We start from the raw sequence: 21,440 nt of genomic DNA, 5'->3' as shown, positions 1-21,440 counted from the left end.
GAAGGACCTGGGTTTTTGGTTGCACAAGGAGCTGAACATGAGTCTTCAATCTACCCCTGCAGTATCCAAGACGGAGACAGACAGACACAGAGAGAGATAGACAGATAGATAGATAGAGAGATAGATAATATGTATTTCTTTTATTCTTTTCTTTCCTTCTCCTGATCTGAAATTTTCCTTACTGCTTCTTGTCCTTGTTGTCTCCAGTCCTTTCCTTCCCTTCATGATGCCCACCCAGATGACATCACACCTACTCAGACCAAGGACAGTCACAACCTCCTGTCCAAGCTCAACCTTGCTGGGATCCTCTGGGACCACGCAGGCAGGCCGTGGTGGCCAGCTCCAGGCAGAGACACGCACTGCAGAAGGATTGCGATCATGACTGTGAGCTGAGGCTGGGACAGAGCTGAGGACATGGGGCTCAGCAGAGAAGACCTCCAGCAGGTCCCCTTCACAGCCGGGCAGGGAGTAATGCACCCGGTGGTGCTCCTGAGAGAGGACGGTGACACAGGAGGGGAGGCAGCGTGAGGTCAGTTCCTTGGGGCTCCTGGCAGGCGGTGCCAGTGGCTGCAGCCCCCCAAGACACCCCGGAGCCCTTGAGCAGCAGCGAGTCCTGTCGCGGCTGTGGGGAGCTGCTCTGGCTGCAGTGGGGCTGCTCACCTCCCACCAGACCCCAGCCCTCCCACCCCTGATGTCACCGGGGGTCCCAGTATCATTGCGGTCACCATGGCAACAGCCCTGCCTGGCTGGGGGTTGAGGGTAGCTTTGATGTCCCGGCAGCGCAGGAGCTTCAAGGAGCATCATGCCTCCTCTTTGCATTGCCATTCTTGCACCAGCCCGGTCCCGCTGCCCCACATGCGGCCCCACAGCCCAACTGTGCAGGCACCACACAGGGCAAGGGGCCACCGGGGTGGGGAAACATCTATCTCCCTGGCGTGGTCTGCACGACAGACCTCGGTGCCCTGTCCCCCTGCCACCCTCCTGATTTGGCAGCCCTCCCCAGCACCCAGCCCCTGCCCGGGCTCCACTGTGTCCCACGCAGGGCTTCAGAGGCAGCTCTGCTCCAGGCTCTGCCGGGCTCTGGGCATGTGTGAGCCTGGGAAGGGCTTGGTGCTCCCCCAGTGGAGATGGATTTGAAAGAGCAGCCCAAAGCTGGACCGTGCTGAATGGCCAGGTCTGGAAGGGGAAGCTACAAAATGTCGGGACTGGGGGTGACTTTGGGGGTCTGGGCCAACAGACGGGGTGGGGGAGACTGTCTGAAGGACATGTGCTGGGCACGGGGACAGCAGTGACCTGACATGGCTGCTGGGTCGTGCTCCCTGCAGCGCAAGCCCTGACACAGGCTCCCAGCCTCCCTCTCCACGCCACCCTTCAGCAGAGACGACAGCACTAAGGGCCTTGGGGGCACCAGTCCTTCTTCAGCCACCTTCCGGGCCTGCTGGAGAACCAGGACAGCAAGGACTTGTGGCGCTCTACCTTGAGCCAGAGTTACTCTTACTCCAGGCACCTCCAGGCTCCCCTCTTTGAGGAAACCATCTGCAAGTTCATGGCGGGGACAGCCTTGGCAATGTACCTCAGCGTTGCGGTTAAACCCAGGCGGCAGCTAAAACAACCACACTGCCATTTGCTCGCTCCCCCCAAGTGGGATGGGGGAGAGAATCAAAAAGAAAAAAAAAACTAAAAAAACCTTATGGGTTGAGATAAAGACAGTTTAATAGGACAGAAAAGGAAGACAATAATAACAATAATGATAATAATAATTCATAGTAATAGTACCTTCTCGTTGGCAGGCCAGTATGAGAAGCTGAAAAGTCCTTGACTGCTCAGTAACAAATAAAAACTTAAGTGCATTATCAAAATTATTCTTATACTAAATCCAAACCAGAGCACTGTACCAGCTGCTAGGAAGAAAATTAACTCTATCTCAGCTGAAACCAGAACACTCAGGTATTGTTTGCGAGCTCTGGACGAAAAGCCTTCAGGCAGTTCACCGGGGAGATCCCATTTCATTACAGTGATGATCTGAGAGAGTCAGGTCTGACGATGATAATGCTAACCATGGTAATGATAATTAAAAAAACAACCAAAGGAAAAAGAATGAAAACTAAAGGCCCAGAATGGAATTCCCTGGGATTCATTTCTGGAGAGTGGTGGGAAGTTTCTCATTAGTGAGGAGCAAGAATGAAATCACTTTCCTAATGGACTCCTTGAGCTGCTGGTTCCTCATGCTGTAGATGAGGGGGTTCACTGCTGGAGGCACCACCGAGTACAGAACTGTCACCACCAGATCCAGAGATGGGGAGGAGATGGAGGGGGGCTTCAGGTAGGCAAACATGGCAGTGCTGACAAAGAGGGAGACCACGGCCAGGTGAGGGAGGCACGTGGAAAAGGCTTTGTGCCGTCCCTGCTCCGAGGGGATCCTCAGCACGGCCCTGAAGATCTGCACATAGGAGAAAAGAATGAAAATAAAACACCCAAATGCTAAAAAGACACAAAATACAAGAAGCCCAGCTTCCGTGAGGTAGGAGTGTGAGCAGGAGAGCTTGAGGATCTGGGGGATTTCACAGAAGAACTGTCCCACAGCATTGCCCTGGCAGAGGGGTATGGAAAATGTATTGGCCGTGTGCAGCAGAGCAGTGAGAAACCCACTGCCCCAGGCAGCTGCTGCCATGTGGACACAAGCTCTGCTGCCCAGGAGGGTCCCGTAGTGCAGGGGGTGGCAGATGGCAACGTAGCGGTCATAGGCCATGACGGTGAGAAGAGAAAACTCTGCTCCAAGCAAGAAGACAAACAGAAAGAGCTGTGCAGCACATCCCAAGTAGGAGATGTCCCTGGTGTCCCAGAAGGAATTGGCCATGGATTTCGGGGCAATGGTGGAGATGGAGCCGAGATCCAGAACAGAGAGGTTGATGAGGAAGAAGTACATGGGGGTGTGGAGGCGGTGGTCGCAGGCTATGGTGGTGATGATGAGGCCGTTGCCCAGGAGGGCAGCCAGGTAGATGCCCAGGAAGAGCCAGAAGTGCAAGAGCTGCAGCTGCCGTGTGTCTGCAAAGGCCAGGAGGAGGAACTGGGTGATGGAGCTGCCGTTGGACATCTGCTGCCTCTGGGCATGGGGGCTATGCGTGGAGGAAAGGACAGTGAGCAGTTAGGGGAGACTTCTCAGACCAAAATCAAAGCCATTTCCCATAGACACCCCTCCAAACTGCCCATCGCCTTTCAGGAAAACCTTTACCTCCGAGTTCTGCTGACAGAAATCCTTGGCATTTCTGCTGTCCTGAAAATTAAACCTTGTGTGCTCTGAGAGGCAAAGCAAGCATCCCACAGAGTCTGTGCTGGGTGGGAGAGGAGACAGAGGATTGCCCAGAGAAGGCATCCGTGCTGCAGAGGATGGCAGGGAGGTGCCTGAATCCCACCTCTCATAGTGCTTCTGGCAGCAGCTCCCTCTCACTGCTTGCCCATATCTCTGCTGCCTGGAGCTGTCCCTCCCAGGAGCTGCTTCTCTGTCTCCTCCTGGCCCGTGCTCACAGATCGCACCCCACCATGTGGGACCCTCTGCAAATATCCTGGGGTGATCTGGAGCTGTGAGCAGCCCTGACCCTCACAGCACAGCCTTGCCATGCTGTGCCCTGCCGCGGGCATCTCCTTCCACCCACAGCTGCTCCCCAGAGCGCTGTGGGGAGCTCCCTGGGTAGTCTTGACCCTGGCAGGTGGAAGAGTCCCTGACCCAGCACACAGCACCCTGGGGTGCAGGGACCCTGCTGGCAAGGACAGCCCTGGGCACCCCTGCCTGCACACCCAGCTTCACACCGGGCAGCCATCCCCAGGAGAAGGCAGCCCTTATGCCTTGTCCCTCTGATGGGGCAGCAGGGCATCCCTGCTCTGGAGCGCATCCTCATCCTCCACACCAGAGAATCTCCGAGAGTTGTACTTACCGATCCTGCAGGCTGTGCGATGTGCCAGCTTCAGGAGATCCCACCAGGATCCGCAGATGCAATGCCCTGCAGTCACAGACTTACTCTCTGTGAAGATTTCTCCTCCAGGGAGCTCGCAGCATCCTCCCACCCCAGACTGCCTTTAAGCTCTGTCTGCCTCGATTCCCTCCCCTCGGGGCCTGCAGGCAGTGCCCTCAGCCCTGCTCCTGGGCAGAGCTGTCTCTCTGCAGCGCTGCCCACGGGCCATGAGCTCCCTCCATCCCAGGAGCCCGGCCCAGCTCAGCAGCAGAGGACCAGCCCAAGGTGGCACTTTCTCTGTCCCCCCCCGGGCTCCCTCCAGGGGAAACTGCTGTGTCACCTGCAGCAGATTTCCCCTCACAGATGCCATCTTCAATACTCAGAACAGACACATCATAGGGGCCACCTCCAAGGCCAAAGATAAGAACATTCTTTTTAGCACCAACCTTTTTGTCCAGACCATGGGGTATCGCCGCAGCTGTCGGCTCACTGGTAATTCGCTGTACATTGAGCCCTGCAATGCTTCCAGCATCTTTTGGCTGACGGAATCACTGATGTTCCCCCTCTCAGCTGGGGAGAGACACTTCTTTCCAGCGGTGTCATTTGTCCTATCGGTGACAGAGTTAGGTCCTACAACAACCTTTCCTTGTCCCAGCATTCCACAGGCCACCCAGGCAGCAACAGGCAGGGATCTCTGTTACCCCCGCTGAGGGAAGGCATTCAGCTGAGTCAATGCAGGTATCTCATCCTGGATTCCTAGTGCTAGAGCTGGAAAGGGACTCAGATCCCTCCCATGCACAGCACAAACCCACAGGAGGTGGAATTCCTCTTGCCCCTCTTCAGGTGTGCACAAAAGAGGCACCTGCATGTGAGCCTCTTTTCTCAGCTCCCATGCTGATTAATGGAGATGGAAAGCAAGAATGAGGGCGCAGATGCAACATCCCGATGACACTGGAGGTGCCAGAGGTGGTGCAAGGTACATGCCGGTAACTGCAGGCTCTAATGGAGCCATTCATACAGACAGGGCAACATCTTGGGGATCGTATATGAGCCTGGTGGGAAATTCCTTTGCCAGGTGAAATAACAGCTGATGCCCAAATAAAGGCCAAAAGAGCCTTTTCCTACTCGTTGTGTTCATGGCAGTTTTCAGAGGTCCTGTACCACAGGGAGAGCTAGGTGTCTCTCTTTTCCACCAGCTGAATTTACTAGATCTCCAGTGACTATAATGGCATTTATCCCATGTTCAGCCCCACGTTGCCTAACAGAATTCAGGGCAGCTACTCAGTTTAATGCTCAAATCCAGGCCCTTCTCTGCCGTGCTGCTTCCCAGCAGGCCAACCCCTTGACCAAGGGAAGGTCTTCCTTTCACAAGACTTTCTCTCCTGCTTCCAGGCTCTGGGATTCCTGAGGGCCAACCTGACCAGTAAAGACCGAAGCAAAGAAGGAATTCAGTAACTCCGCCTTCTCTGTATCCTCCGTCACCAGGGCACCCACCTCATTCAGCAGCAGGCCCACCTTTTCCCTAGTCTTCCTTGTGCTGCTGATGTACTTGACAAAGCCCTCCTTCTTGTCCTTGACATCCCATGCCAGACTTAATGCCAAGCGGGCCTTAGCTTTCTGTCTTGCATCCTTGCATTCTCTGACTACATCCCTAGATTCCTCCCAAGGGGCCAGCCCCTTTTTCCACAATCGGTAAACTTCCTTCTTCCCGTTGAGTTTCTCCAGGAGCTCCTTGCCTATCCATGCAGGTCTCCTGCCTCCTTTGCTTGATTTCCTACTTGTTGGGATGCACCAATCACGGCCTTGGAGGAAGTGGTGCTTGAATATTGACCTGCTCTCTTGGACCCCCCTTACCTTCTAGAACCTTAACCCACGGGGTTCTCCCAAGCAGGTCTTTGAAGAGGCCAAAGTCAGCTCTCCTCACATCCAGGGCTGTAATCCTACTGATTGCCCTGCTCCTGCCACGCAGGATCCTGAACTCCACCATCTCATGGTCACTGCAGCCACGGCTGCCCCCAGCCTTCACATCCCCAACGAGTCCTTCTATATTTGTTAGTACAAGGTCCGGCAGCACCCCTCTCCTCGTGGGCTCCTCTACCACCTGTGTCAAAAAGTTGCTCTACAGAAACCTCCTGGACTGTGCGTGCCTGGCCGTCATGCTTTTCTAGCAACTATCAGGGTGGTTGAAGTCCCCCGTGACGACCAGGGCATGTGATCGTGAGGCTACTTCTAGTTGTCTGTAGAAGGCCTCATCAACTTTGTCCTCCTGAGCACGTGACCTGTAGTAAACACCCACAACAGTGTCCCCCCATATTAGCCTGCCCCTTCATCCTTACCCATAAGCTCTCGACTCTTTCTTCATCCACCCCTAGGCGGAGCTCGATACATTCCAGTTGCTCTCTCACATAACCAGCAACTCCACCACCTTGCCTAGGTGGTCTGTCTTTCCTAAAACGTACGTAACCATCCATGACAGCATTGCAGTTATGCGTGCACCTCCTCCTCGTTTTTTTCCCTTCTTAAATATGTTATCACAGGGGTGCTGATTGGCTGGGCCTTGGCCAGCAGCCGGTCCATCTTGGAGCCAGCTGGCATTGGCTGTATCAGACACAGGGGAAGCTTCTAGCAGCTTCTTGCAGAAGCCACCCCTGTAGCTGCCCCGTACCAAAAACTTGCCCCACAAACCCAATACATCTTGGCACACAGGTCTTTATCGCACAGCTGCGAGATGGGCCACCTGTGGTGATGCTCATGTGACTCTGTTGCTGACAAAGAAGGAAGAGCTCGTCATGGATGTCACAGCCAGGGTCAGCCTTGGCTGTCGGACCTGAAAGAGTCAACAGAGGGGTCTCCCCTCCCAAGGGAAGTAAGGAAGAAGAGAAGTGTGGCGATGGCAGAGCTCAGAGGAGCAGGCTCTGGGGCCTGTTCTGTGACCATGAAGCGGGGTATGCCATGTGAGCAGCAGGGAAGGGCAGCAGAGCTCCGTAGAGCTGGTCTGCAAGGATGGTGCGTTTCAAGTACGAGACTGTCCATACCAAGAGTCAGGAAAAGAGAGATGTCAGGAGAGCAGCTTGTGGAAAGAGGAAACTGATGGGGAAGCCTAGAGGAAGTGGCTGCAGGGACTTGTAACACAGTGCGGTGATGTCCCATCAGTGCAGGGGAAGAGGGAAGGGTTGGTGAGACACATGGGAGGGCAGGGAGAGAGTGGGGTGTGTGTAGCTATGAGTGTGTTAAAGGCTGGAAGAAGACCTGGAATAGCAGAGCGGGAGGGGGTCTGGTGCTGAAGTGAAAGAGGTTGAGTTTTGACTTGCAGGCAGCAGCAGCAGCAGGAGGACGTGCAGCCCCAGAGCTTTTAAGCCTTCTCACCCCCTTCAAGCCTTGCATGTGTCCAACTGCTGTCCTGCACTCAGCATCGCACACCCTCACAGCTCCCTGCCCCCAGGAAGAGCCCTGAGCATCCCATGAGGGAAAGGGTCCCCATGCCCAGGGGCTGGGGGTCACGACTTGCCTGGCCTGCTCGATGAGACAAGTCAAGAGCTTTCACAATCACATCCACATTTCACTTTATGCTTCCATCCATCACCTCTAACTTCCTGCTTCATCAGCCCCCAGCATGGTCACCTCTTCTCATCATTCCCTCCATGCTCTCTTCAGCGATCTCCCTCAATGGGGCCTGCGAACACCCTCAGAAACCCTGGGGTTTGCTTCTGACGTGTAGCTCTCTAGAGGCTTGTTCCAACTTCTTTCAGGACCTGCAGTTCAGGAGCTCTGCACCAGAGGGCTCATTAACATGCAAAACCTCCTAACAAGCCAAGTCTCAGGGCATCATTTTCATTATTCCTCCCTTCTTTGGTGCTTAATTAGCGATATTTCAGGAGTGTAGTCTCAGTGAAAAGATTACAATGCTAAATAACAATAGGAATGGATTTTTCCCACTTCTCTTGATTTTTTTGCTTCCAGGTGATGTGATAGCCACAATTTCCAATTGATATTGATCCTCCGTGTCTGCTGATGGAGACTGACTATGTCTGAGCCTTTCTGTCAGACACTCTGTGAAGAGCCTTCATCCCTACCCTCCAAGCCCACCGTTTTCCCTTCAGCCACCTTACAGTAGCCCTGTTCCCATCCGAGCATTCCCCACTGAAGTTTGCAGCTGCAAGCTTCAGCCCGTTGGCACCAACATCCACCGGCTTTACTTGGAGAAGGAGCTGCACGCAGACACAGCAGGATGTTTCTTAAGTGCCAATAACAACTGTTGGTTGTTGGACACCGTAGGTGTACTTGCTCAGGCTTCCTTGTCTAGTCAAGAGAGAGAAATGAGTTCCCTCAAGAGAGATTCCTTGGCCTTCTCTGCCTGGCCACCAGCTCCTGCTTCAGGAAGGCTCCCCCATGTAATCATTTAAGACACCCCCATGTATCCTGGAGGCAGTGACCACTTCTGCGGGGGTGAATGCACCACTGTTGGAATGAAGATGAGAGGCAACAGTACAATCATAGACAAAAAAGATCTCTTTAATATCTGTGCAAGGAGGCTTCATGTTCAGAACTTTGAGGCTGATCTCCAAGTTCACATGGCTTTTGTCATAGGCCCTGGACATGGACAAGTAAGATGATGACACGTTCTCTCCCTCTCTGTAAATACAGAATTATACAGCCCAATTCCAAACCCCATTTCTCCCAACACTTGGAGAGGAGAAATTGTTCTGCAGAGCTGTAACCCAGCCAGGATGTCCCTAAGCTGTGTCACTTCAAGGGGCTCATCCACCCCAGGGGCAGCACTTTGGATTTGCCCTTGCTGCAGATCACAAAGGTTCCTACTGACCCATCCCTCCAGCAGGTTTGTTCGTGAGAAGAGACTCTTGTGGGGGATGGTGTGGAAAGCCTTGCCGGTGTCCTGGTGAAATACCCGCACTGCTCTCCCCTCACCCACAGCTGCGGTCCTTTCATCAGAGGAAGCAATGAGGATGGTCAGGCAGAATCAGCCCTGGGGTCATCCCGCCACCTCCTCTGTCACACCCCCAGAACTGCTCTCCAAGAGGATATGCTCTGGTACATGTCCCTCAGCCAAAGGGAAGCTCAGCAGCCTTTAGTTCCCCAGGTCATCCTCGGGGCCTCTTGGAAAGGTGCCAGTCATCAGGGAGTCCCCGCAGTCTCCAGGACTTTTCCTCCATGATGGAGACTGGCCTCCCTGTGACACCGTCTTGCTCTTTCAGCACCCTGGGATGCAAGCCCTCTGGTCCCATGGCCTGGTAAGCGTTGAGTTTGCTCAAGTATCCCCAGACTGGATTCTTATCCACCATTGACTGTTCTCCTCCAGAGTCCCGCATTTAGGCTCAAAGGCCTGGGAGGCCTTGCTGGTGAAGACTGAGGCAAAGAGGACACAGATCTCAGATCTGTCTACACCTGCTCTTCCTAACCTTGGCAGTGGCCACAGCTCATCTTTGCTTCCTCTGTAACTGTTCCTGAAGCAGTCCCAAGACACTCCAGAAACAGCCTGGGCTGTTGGCATCCTGCTGTGTTCCCCTTCCAGAAAATGCCATGGTCATGAAAGACCCCAGTGAGAACCAGGCTTCTACGTGGAGGGTCTTCCTTGGGGTGCTTAGAGAGGTCCATGTTCGCTTCTTCATCTGTGGGGTGATCTCCCACCACAATTCCACCTTTGCTGGTCTCTCCTCTGAGGCTCACCCACAAGGGCTCTCCCAACTTGTCCCCTGTCCAACCAAGGAGCTCCAGACATCCAAGTACCTTCTTCAGTTACAGGGAAGCCCACTCCTAACCCTTCCAGCCTGTCTCTCCTGAAAAGCCTGTACCCACCCACTGCAGCACCCCAAGCTGTGTGACGTGTCCCACCACACCAGGGCAGGTACTCCATGGATGTCAAAAAGAACAGGCTGCAGGTGGCCCTGTCTTTGACCTCACCTGAGGCCACAGGTGAACATTTTGGCTGTAGCACGGGAGGTGTGCCTCCAGGCCAAGCTCTGACTTGTCTCAGGGAAACCTGGTGCCAAGGGTCCAAGCCCCTGTGTGTGTGCAGAGGCTTTGCTTCCGAGCAGAGACATGCCCGAGTGGTTGGCAGATGGAAACATCAAGCTGAAACTGGATGCCAGGAGAGTGAGCAAGCCCTGCTGTCCCCCAGGCCAGAGAGAAACAGGGCTGGGAAGGGCAGCCCTGGCAGCAAAGAGGGTTTTTGTCAGTGGTGCCTCTGCTGCCCCTGGGGGCCTTTGCCAGAGGTGAAGCTGATCTCCAGCAATGACAAGGTGCTGCTGACAGGCCCACTGGGAACAGTTTGGGTCTCTTCCTTGACTTGTTATCAAGGGGGTGAGTAAAAACCAGAGCTTGGCAAGTGTAGGCAGGAGACCCCGGTGTGATGTTTCTCCTCCGCATGGACTGCCCTACATGTCCTGGCTAGGGAAGGGACAGGCCTTGCCACGCTGCAGAGGTGGCCACCAGATTCCTGCAGAAAAGCACCGAATGTGTCTGCAGTGCTGTCTGGGGTGTCTGACACGCACTCGCTCTGAATGGCGATGGCTTTCCTGTCCAGGACCATCGCTGTCCCTGCCAACCGCATGGACCTGTGTGGGAGAGCCTTGAACCACAAGGAATTCTACAGGTCTCTGTTTGAAGATAACACAGAGTAACTGCCCTGAATTTGATTAGGTAATGTTGTAATTAGCTCTGATGTTGATTAGGTGGTGATGTTCATGACACACCTGAAGTGAGGCCAGAGGAACCCACATCCTGTAGGTGTGTGCTGTGGAATTTGGAATGAATCCCTTCCCTCAGCAGGGGTACAGGAGATCATTCCCTGTCCCTGTCTGGCTGTCCTGTCTAAAGATGGGACAATGACAAGGTAATTCTTGGACCCAACTATTTTTCAGAAGCGAGAAATGACTCTGCTGGAAAGAAGGATTTCTTCTCAGCTGAGAGAATGAACATCAGTGGTTCCTTCAGGCTGTTTCAGAGCAGGTTCCCCTGGAGCCCCAGGGACACCTGGAGGCAGCCCAGAGGGGACAGAGAAAGTGCCACCTTGGGCTGGTCCTCTGCTGCTGAGCTGGGCCGGGCTCCTGGGATGGAGGGAGCTCATGGCCCGTGGGCAGCGCTGCAGAGAGACAGCTCTGCCCAGGAGCAGGGCTGAGGGCACTGCCTGCAGGCAGCGAGAGGAGACCTGCGAGGCTGAGAGAGCTTCAAGGCAGCTGGGAGCGGGAGGATGCTGAGAGCTCCCTGGAGGAGAAATCTTCACAGCCCTCGACGTGGTAAGTCTGTGGGTGCAGGGCAAGGCAGCTTCAGTGCCTGGAGGGATCTCCTCCAGCTGGCACATGCCACAGGTTACAGGATTGGGAAGAACAACTCTCAGAGTTTCTCTGGCGTAGAGGAGGAGGACTCTGCTGCCTGCCAGGGTCAGCACTCAGCCTGCCCAGGGAGCTCCCCACGGTTCTGTAGGGAGAAGCTGTGTGTGGAAAGAGGGACCCACAGCAAGGCAGGGTCCTTCTGCTGTACAGAGGGTGCTGTGTGCGTCAGGGCTGCTGAGAGCTTCAGCTCACTCCCAGAATATTTCCAGTAGCAGGTTTCAAGGAGAAGGTCAGGACAAGGAGTGCTATAAACATAAGCTCTGGGGGAATGGGAGAGGATACATGATAAAGGAGGTCTAAGTTTGACAAGTCGCTGAGGCTCCTCAACTGCAGCTCTGCGTGGTCAGAAGATCTGCCAGGAGCCTCCTAAAGTGCCTTCAGCCACTCCTCTGCCTACGGACAGCACCAGCATCACCTCTGCCCGACCCATCAGGCTTAGTCTGAGCTGTCCTTGTTTTGACCTGCAAACAGGACGATGCGTGCAGCCAGTGCCCTGCACAGAGGCAGCTTTCTGTAGGGCCACGGTGAGTGCACAGAGCTTGGGATGGGGCCTGGGAGTGCTGACAGGGAAAGACATGGGGCAGGGAAACAGCTGCCTGGAGGAAAATCTCCAGGCAGCAGGGAGATGATGTGGGAACAAGAGGAAGCTAAACCCAGAAATGTTGTGGGAGGGAGAATTCAGAAAACTCCGCATGATGGCCTGCAATGCAGACCCCTTCCTGGGAGCAAGCCCCCTTGCCTCCTCTCCCACCCAGCAAAGCCTCTGCCCTCAGGGCTGTGGGGTCCGAGGCACGAGCCACCTCCTCTGCAGCCAGAGCTCGGCAGAGCCATGGGGCAGCTCTCCAGCCACGTGCCCAGGTCCCTCTGCAGAGCACCGGGGTTGGGAGCAGCTGCTAAGCAATGTTGGTGCCTGGGAGGTGGCGTGCACAGCTGGGGCAGGGTAACACTGTCCTGAGTGCCTGGCTGCCTCTGCCCTGGCCTCTCTGCGCCAGAACCTCCTGGTGTTTTCCCAGCTGTCTCCTCCACTGGTCCCTGTTCTTGCTGTTGTTATGTTGTTCCTGCTGTCAGGCTCTCTGGGGATGGGAGTCTCAGCTGCAGAGTCACAGGCTGAGCTGGTGGGTCCTTTCCTGCAGCTGTGTCCATGGCAATGAAGTGTCCTAGCTTTCCTCTCAGCTGTGGGGCTGTGGGGCAGCAGAATGAGCTCGTTTGCTCTGAATCAGGTGCTGCTGTTAGGACACTTGGCTGTCTCCATGGGGTGTCCTTCCAAGCTGTGACTTGCTCTCCAGAATGCAAACCTGTGCCCCTGCACCCTTCGGTTCCCTGAAAGCCCCATGGAGAAGCGCAGAGGTGCTGGAATGGAGGAAATGCTGTTGGGTCGGTGCAATGAGAAATGTGTGTCCCTGGCTAGAAGCGGGGCGCTGAGACCTTGAGAAAGGGTGAGGCATTTAGCGTTCTGCACTGGATCCCTCTCATCTCTGCAGGGTCTGTGGTTTGTTTTTTTCCAGGGTAACACAGGAGGGTGATCACTCTCTATCTCATGAAGGACAAGCCCAGGGCAGCTCAGAACAGCTCAGATGGACAGACCAGCTCCCCTCATTCTGCATTACACCACGGGCAACCCTTTTGCCTCTCAGGACTCTGTCCTCCCTGAGTGCAGCAGAAATACTGATGGTTTCTGAATTCAAAGAAAACACTCCAGGGGAGATGGGGGCAGCTTTAACCCCCCCAACCCTCTCCAACTGCCTTCTGCTATCCCCATTCCTTAGCACTGGGAGTGCAGGTGCTGACGAGCTCTTCTGCATTAGGAGCAGTTTCATCTGACAAAGTCAAACTCCAGGACTGGCCCCAGACTTTGATCTTCCTCAGAGAATTGCCCCCAAACTCTTCATTGACTCTTCCTCTAAGGACAGGACCCCATGTACAGAAGCAGCAGATGTCCAACGGCAGCTCCATCACCCAGTTCCTCCTCCTGGCCTTTGCAGACACACGGCAGCTGCAGCTCTTGCACTTCTGGCTCTTCCTGGGCATCTACCTGGCTGCCCTCCTGGGCAACGGCCTCATCATCACCACCATAGCCTGCGACCACCGCCTCCACACCCCCATGTATTTCTTCCTCATCAACCTCTCCCTCATCGACCTGGGCTCCATCTCCACCACTCTTCCCAAATCCATGGCCAATTCCCTCTGGGACACCAGGGACATCTCCTATGCAGGATGTGCTGCACAGGTCTTTCTATTTTCCTCCTTGGTAGTAGCAGAGTTTTCTCTTCTCACCGTCATGGCCTACGACCGCTATGTTGCCATCTGCCACCCCCTGCACTACGGGACCCTCCTGGGCAGCAGAGCTTGTGTCCACATGGCAGCAGCTGCCTGGGGCAGTGCTTTTATCAATTCTCTCCTTCACACTGCCAATACATTTTCCATACCCCTCTGCCAGGGCAATGCTGTGGGACAGTTCTTCTGTGAAATCCCCCAGATCCTCAAGCTCTCCTGCTCACACACCTACCTCAGGGAAATTGGTCTTATTGTGGTTAGTTTTTCTTTAGCTTTTGGGTGTTTTGTGTTCATTGTGGTGTCCTATGTGCAGATCTTCAGGGCCGTGCTGAGGATCCCCTCGGAGCAGGGACGGCACAAAGCCTTTTCCACGTGCCTCCCTCACCTGGCCGTGGTCTCCCTATTCATCAGCACTGGTATGTTTTCATACCTGAAGCCCCCCTCCATCTCCTCCCCATCCCTGGACCTGGTGGTGACAGTTCTGTACTCGGTGGTGCCTCCAGCAGTGAACCCCCTCATCTACAGCATGAGGAACCAGGAGCTGAAAGACGCCCTGAAGAAGCTGATTCAGTCAGTAGTCTTTCAGCAGTCATAAGCTGCCCATGTCTCTTCATGAGGGATTTCCCAAGTCACTGGGGAACCTCCTGTGCTTTGGACATTTTATCTGTCGGTAATCTTATTTGCTGGGAAATAACTGCAAGCACTCCATATCTTGAGATCCATGAAGAAACCTGTCTGATCCAGAGGATTTAGTATGTGTGTCTGGTACAATGGTGGAGCTGGCCTCCCGTGTCACATGTGTCAGGGTGTTTCCTCAGGACCAGTATCTGGAGCTCGGGATCTTCTTCCAAGTCTAGAGGTGAAGAACAGGCTGAAAAGCTTGACCCTGTGAGGCCATGTTGCTGTGCTGGGGTTCTCCATGGGCTGAGGGGAGGAGGTCAGGGGAGATGTGTGAGGGATGGGACTGGACTGAGCTTTCCCTGGAGGCCTCCCTCATGGGCCACTTCCCGCACTGTATCTGAGGATACACCATGGCAATTGCTTCTTTGAAATGTGTGGGAAGTGAATGCATACCCTCAAGACTCCTCTGCTCTTGTACATGCAGAGGAGAAGTGAGAGCCCCAAGGCTAGAACCAGGCGTTCTGCAAGAATTTTAGCAGCATCAGTGAAATCACAACCCACACATCAGGAGAGATGCTGGAGCTGAGGAAGGCAGCCCGAGCTGCTCCCCGTATAACAACCAGCGCAACTAAGAAAAGGCGACGGCTGATAGCAGTAGGCGACTCTCTTCAGAGAGGCCCAGGGGCACCCATCTGCTGACCTGAGGCACTCTCTAGAGACGTGTGCTGCTTACCGGGGACTCGGAGCAGGGATGTCACTGGGAGACTACCAAGCCTCCTACAGGCCACTGACCATTATCAGTTGCTGCTGTTGTTGTACATGGGCACCAGTGATACAGCCAGGAGCAGCCTGAGGAGTATCAAGAAGGATGACAGAGCCCTGGGAGCGGTGGGAAGGGACTCTGGAGCACACACAGGTTTTTCATCCATCCTCCTGGTCAAAGGGAAGGGGGTTGAATTGGTCAACAAATGGTTGCCACACTGGTTGCTGACTGGTGCCACAGCCAGGTGTTCATCTACTCAGGCCATGGGACTGGCTTTGAGAAACCTGGTCTACCAAGGGGTGATTGGATCCATCTGTCAGAGAAGGGGAAGAGCAGCTAGGCTTGCCAGGTTGGTGAAGAAGGCTTTAAGCTAAAGTGGCCAGGGGAGGGGAACCTCAATCCATCTCACTCCTCCCAGTTTAATGCCAGTGGCATCAATAGAAGCCCAGAACCAGGAGAAGGATCACGGGTCACCGAATCACAGAATCTCAGGCTGGTAGGGGTTGGCAGGGACCTCTGGAGATCATCTAGTCCACCCTCCAATCAAAGCAGGATCACCTAGAGGAGGTTGCACAGGATTTTGTCCAGGCAGGTTTTGAATCTCTCCAGAGGAGAAGACCCCACAACCTCTCTGAGTTTTTCCTCGTATTGAGATGGAACTTCCTGTGTTCCAGTTTGTGCCGTGCTGCTTCCCAGCAGGCCAACCCCTACCCTGTACTGGTGTCTGGGGTTGTTGTTCCCCAGCTGCAGGACCCTACACTTGCCCTTGTTGAATTTCATGGGGTTCCTCTCCAGCCAATACTCTTGTCTGTCCAGATGTCGCTCAATGGCAGCGCAGCCTTCAGGTGTGTTGGCCGCTCCTCCCAGCTTAGTCTCATCAGCGAATTTGCTGAGGGTACACTCTGTCCCCTCGTCCAGGTCATTGATCTTGAATAAGACCGGACCAAGCACTGACCCTTGGGGCACACCACTAGCTACAGGCCTCCAACCAGGCTCTGCGCCGCTTATCACAACCCTCTGGGCTCTGCCATTCAGCCACTTCTCTACCACCTCACTGTCCACTCCTCCAACCCACACTGCCGAAGCTTGCTAACGAGGATGGTATGAGAGACGGTGTCAAAAGCCTTGCTGTCGCTTTAATAAAATTTCTGTCTGATTCACCTTTGCAAAACTGTCTCAGTGACAGTCCTGGAGGGGGCTCTGACAAGCAAACGGTGACTGTGACATATGGCTACACACCTTTAGACATAAACCGTTGACCACGTCTAGGACTCAGACCGGACCTAGCCTCTCCTACGCTCCTCTCTGAGAAGGAGTTCAGAAAGCAAGGGGGTCCTTTCGTGACTCAGCGGGAGGGCCTCCCTCAGCCACGCATCAGACTCACCCCCTTGTACACCACAGGTGGGCAGCACCAATCCAGTGCTCCCAGCAGCTCCTCTCCAGCCAGAGCAGCTCCCCATGCTCAGAACAGGACTCGCTGCTGCGCACGGGGCCGTGGGTCTCTTGGGTGCTGCAGCCACTGGCACTGCCTGCTGGCAACTCCCAGACTGAGGGCCGAGCTTTGGTGCCTGCACCGCAGCTCATGGTACCTCCTGCTGGGCTTTGTGCCACGGTCACGATCCTCTGAGCCAGGTAGTTCAGTCACTTCTCCATCCACATCACTCTCCACTTCTCTAACCTCTACTTCATCAGTGTGTCTCGGGGGATGCTAGAGGAGACAGGCTGAAAGCTCCCCACATCCTCCTTCTTGTCCTTCTTTGAGATAGTGTTGGTATTTGCTTCTGTCCAGTCAGCAGGAACCTCTCCCAGTAACCACCACAGTTGAAAGAAAGTCCAGAGTGGCTTCGCAGTGACATTGGCCAGCTCCCTCAGCACTCGTGGGTGCATCCCCTCAGTTCCCGTAGGCTCAGGTATGGCCACTTTGATGAAATGTTCCCTAACCTGAGACTCCTGCACCAAGGTGAAGTCTTCCTCGCTCCCAATTTCCATGAGATACCTGAAATTTGGTCCTAGCAGTACAGCCTGTGGTGAGGAAGACCTTGACTGTCATGTACATTTTGATTAGTCTTCCTTTTGCTCTTTATGTAGTCATAGAAATGGGTTTTGTTGTCCTTCAGGTCACTCAGCAGATTCAGCTCAAGTTGGGCTTGGGCTTTCCTAACGCCATCTGCCCATGCTTGGGGAGTTCTCACTGATGACCAGGGTGTTAAAACATGAGGCTTCTTCCAGTGGCCTGCAGAAGGGCTCATCTGCGTCTTCCTAATCAAGCAGACAATAAGACATGCACTGAAAGGTCCCCTGTGCTGGTCTGCTTGGCTAATCCTGACCCACAAACTCTCCACAGGCTCATCACCAATCCCAAGGCAGAGCTCCAGGCTTTAGCATTTCATTGAATTAGTATCTTTGCTTCTTATTTATTATCTGTCGTGTCCTTTCATTCCTACTGCTGTCACCTTTTTAGATGCACCACAAGTCAGGTGAGTCATCTGCACACACACGTTAGCCGGTGACACAATGGAGCTTCCCTCCAAACGACCTTGAGAAGCTCTGGGATTTCATCAACAGAAACCTCAAGAAGTTTCCCAAAGAGAAGGGATCTTCTCCTTCTGATCTGGTGATGTTCTGCATCAGGGGACAGAACCACCCCCTTGTACTGGGTTTGGTTAGGGTGCAATTAATTTCCATCAAAGTGGCCAGTATGGCTCTGTGCTTTGAGTTTGTGACAGAAAAAGGTGCTGATAACACAGCGATGGTTTAGTTATTGCTGAATAGGGCTCGCACAGCATCAAGGCCTTTCCTGCTTCTCAGGCTGCTCCACCAGCAGGGAGGCTGGGAGTGCACGAGAAGCTGGGAGGGGACATGGCAGGGACAGCTGGCCACAACTGACCAAAGGGATCTTCCATACCATAGGACATCATGAGTGAGGCAGCGACTGTGTGGCACTGAGCTGTCTGCCAGGGTTACACCACAACACGTGTCCATCAAGGCAGGCTCGGCCATGACTGGTGGAGGAGCGGCCTCAAGGAGGAGGCTTTGGGCATTAGGAGGGATGCCAGAGCAGCCAGTGGTGCTGAAGAGGAAGATGGCCAGGAGCACATTGGGCTGCCCTAGGAGGAGCGTGGCCACCCAGGCAAGGGCACTTCTTCTCCAGCTGGACTCAGCACTGGTGTGTGGCCACCTCTGCAGTGGTGTGTCCCAGGGTGGGGGGCTCCCCGTTCTGGAGGGATGGGGAGGGACTGTCACGTGGGCAGAGAAAGTCTGCCAAGATAGGGTTAGGGGTCGTGTGTGGAGAGCATGAGAGACCTGGGCTGCTTCATCCTGGTGAAGTGGAGGCTGAGGGAAGCATAGGGGTACCTCGAGACAGCTGGAAAATTCCTTTCTGAGGTGATGGCACTATTCTTTTGGTCGTGGGCAAGAGCATGAGAAAGGAGAAGCACGAGAAACTGCAGCTTTGGAGGTGCCGAGTGGAGGTGAGGCTGAAGAACTGTCCTTCTGAGGGCAGTGCTGTGGTGCAAAAAGTGACCTGGAGGGAGCCTGGATGAGCCGATGGCTTTGTGTTTGAGGGAACATGTGGCGAGGAGGGAGAGACAGCAGTCCAGGTAGGGAGATAGCATGGGGTGAGAAGAAGGTGGGGAAGTGCGTTGGGTGCCTGCAGGGAAACAGGCAGAGGCGTGGGGCAGTGTAGGATGGCCTGTGGTGCCGATGGCCAAGGGTGCTGGCAAGGCTGTAAGGCCTCCTTGCCTCCTTGCACCCACCGCGGGGGAGGCCAGGAGGTGTCATCCCGTTGTCCTTCCCTTGGCATCCCACTCCCCACGGGACAAGGCAGAGCCCGGAGACACAGGTGAGGGTCAGGATGTCCCTTGCCAGGGGCTGGGGGTCAGCGCTTGGCATTTCTGCTTCATCAGACAAAGCCAGGGTGTCCTCAGCATCAGAGCTGCCTGCACTTTGCCTTGCTTTGTCATCATGGCCTCCAATGAGCTGCTCTAACGAGTCCCTGAGGAGGCTTTGTCAGCAATGGCCCCCAGTGGGGCCCATTCATGCTTCAAGGTACTTTGGGCTTTACTGCTGACTTGGCCTTCTCCAGAGGTTTCTTCAGTCTCCTTTTCTTGGTATCTGAGGTGCATGGACTCAGCAGCAAATACGCCATGGGGCTCATTCAAGTACAGAAAGCTCTAACGAGCCATGTCTCCTCCCGTAATTTTCTTCAAGTCCTCAAGACTTGCACAACTAATTGGAGAGGTTGTAGCTGAGTACTTAATGATGAAGATTGCAAAGAAGATTTCATAAAGGAGAATTTTTTTTTCTTTCAAGGCAATTTTTTATCACTTGTCAGTTTACAGAAGAAGTGATAGCAACATTCTACAATGGATGTTGGTGCAAGCTGTCTCCTAAAGACATCTGGAGAGGCAGGAGAAGCAGTCCCTTGAGATCCAACACTGTCTGGACAACCTCGCTCCTCCCCAAGGCCACCAGTTCCCTCATCGGCCACCTGGGCCTTGCATCACCTTTCCTCACATCAGGCTTCTCCACTGAGCTCTGCAGCTGGATGGTACAGCTCCTTCACACCAGCTCCCACCTGCTTTCCTTGGAGACCTGGGCTGCACGCAGGCACACAAAGGTTTCTCTTCACTGACAACAAACAACAGTTAAACACGAGGCAAGTTAATGAACATGAAATCTCTCTCCTCAGCTGGATGCTCCGTCCAAGCAGCATCTAACGTGGTCCACCTTTCACAAGGGATTTCCGTACGAGAGCAGTTTTAAACATGGAGATAACAAAGGATAGGTACAGACACAGTGAAGGTGTTGGCTAAAGAGTTCATGAGAGTTCTGAAAGATGGGGCAAGTTTCTAACTCCCTGAAGCTCCAAGCAGAAACCAGAGAGTTGAGAGGCATCTGAATGGCCAAAGAGCAAGCGGAGGAGGAAACCTGGGAGCAATGGGAAGGGCGTACGTCCAGATAGTCTGCTGCAATGATGTCCTTAGACATGGCCATTGAACCAGGAGAGGTGGAAACACCTGAGCGATGAGGGAGATGAAAGAATAGACAGCGTAGTGGTAATGCAAGGACAGGGGAAGGTAAATATTTCTGCTGCTACTATTATTATACTTCCTGGAAATTCCCATTCTGTCATGGTGGGAAAACATTGCCAGTTCTTACAAACACTCCAAGGATTCTTCTGATGAAAATTTCCTTCTAGATGATTTCAGTGGAAAAAAAAACAAACCCAAACCAAACCCCCCATGTGCCCCTTCCCATGCAGAGCCCAGTTGTCTGAGCATGAAGAGGCCGTGCCACTTTGAGGGGCCCCCATGTACCTGAGGTGCTGGCCTGGGATTGGCATCTGTCACAGAGGACCTGTGGGAGACCAGAGCCCCTTGCAAGCTGCAGGTGGAGGCTGGGCAGGGCTTCCCAGGGCATCTACACTGGCACCAGGTCTCTGTGTCCCTCGAGCTGAACGCATTTACATCCCACATCCTTTCCCAGTTCTGGGAAAAAGCAATCCCCCTCCAAAGACAGAAAAAAAACCCCAAAACCCTGAAGAGTGTGTTGACACGTCTCTTTGCTTTGGCTCTTTGTCTTCAGATCTTCTTCCTTTCATTTCCATGCCATTCACTGACATCTGTCTGACAGGCATACAGGCATTAAAACAAGATCATTTGGGGTCTTGCACAGAGCCTCGTGCCCCCAAAACCATCCCTGCGCAGGACTCCTCAGGCTTTGCACAGAGCGAGTCCCACGGAGGTGTCGACCTCTCTTCCCTGCTTGAGGGGTTGGTTTAGATGGTCACCTACAGCACAGGAGGCTTCATGCCCCATAAACATCTGCAGAACTCCAGTTGGAAATAGGGCCCAGCATCCCCATCGGATCCTCAGAGACCTGAGGTGGAAGGGACCTCAGGCAGCCTGCCGTCCAACCTGTCAGAAACAGGGTCAGACCAAGTGGTTCAAGGCTGATTCAGTGCGAGTTGGAAAACCCCAAGGACAGGGACTGTACAACCTCTCTGGGTGACCTGTTCCAGCACTTGGCTGAGCTCACAGGATAAAAATTGTCCTTGTTTCGTGGCTGAAGCTCTCCTCTTTCACCTTCCTCCCCTTTTCCTTTGTCCTCCCACCATGCACCATGGTGAAGAGACTGGCTCTGGATTCTCCATGTCCTCCTTGTCAGTACTGACAGGCTGGCAGGAGTTCCCCATCAGCCTTGCCTTCTGCCAACACGGCTTCACTAAGGGCAAATCGTGCCTGACAAATCTGGTGGCCTTCTATGATGGGGTTACAGCACTGGTGGACAAGGGAAGGGCAACTGACATCATCTGCCTGGACTTGTGCAAGGCATTTGACACTGTCCCGCATGACATCCTTGTCTCTACATTGGAGAGACATGGATTCAATGGATGGACCACGCAGTGGATAAGGAATTGGCTGGATGGTTGCCCTCAAAGTTGATGGTTGCTGGGACCGGCACTGTTCAACATCTTTGTCG

At 54.1% G+C, this 21,440-nt stretch overlaps 1 protein-coding gene and 1 pseudogene across 1 annotated transcript; one reads left to right on the top strand and one right to left on the bottom strand.

Moving 5' to 3' along the window:
- Positions 1–2,134: 2,134 nt before the first annotated feature.
- On the bottom strand, positions 2,135–3,134 carry LOC142599765 (olfactory receptor 14J1-like). Its single transcript, XM_075741529.1, has one exon. The coding sequence runs from the start codon at positions 3,092–3,094 to the stop codon at positions 2,135–2,137; it is 960 nt and encodes a 319-aa protein (XP_075597644.1). The 5' UTR covers positions 3,095–3,134.
- A 10,098-nt stretch (positions 3,135–13,232) lies between these two features.
- LOC142599764 (olfactory receptor 14A16-like) lies at positions 13,233–19,203 on the top strand (annotated as a pseudogene).
- Positions 19,204–21,440: the final 2,237 nt, after the last annotated feature.

The sequence above is a fragment of the Balearica regulorum genome, unplaced genomic scaffold, assembly GCF_011004875.1.
Source record: "Balearica regulorum gibbericeps isolate bBalReg1 unplaced genomic scaffold, bBalReg1.pri scaffold_124_arrow_ctg1, whole genome shotgun sequence".
NCBI lineage: Eukaryota > Metazoa > Chordata > Aves > Gruiformes > Gruidae > Balearica > Balearica regulorum.
This window is presented reverse-complemented; position numbering and strand designations above follow the sequence as displayed.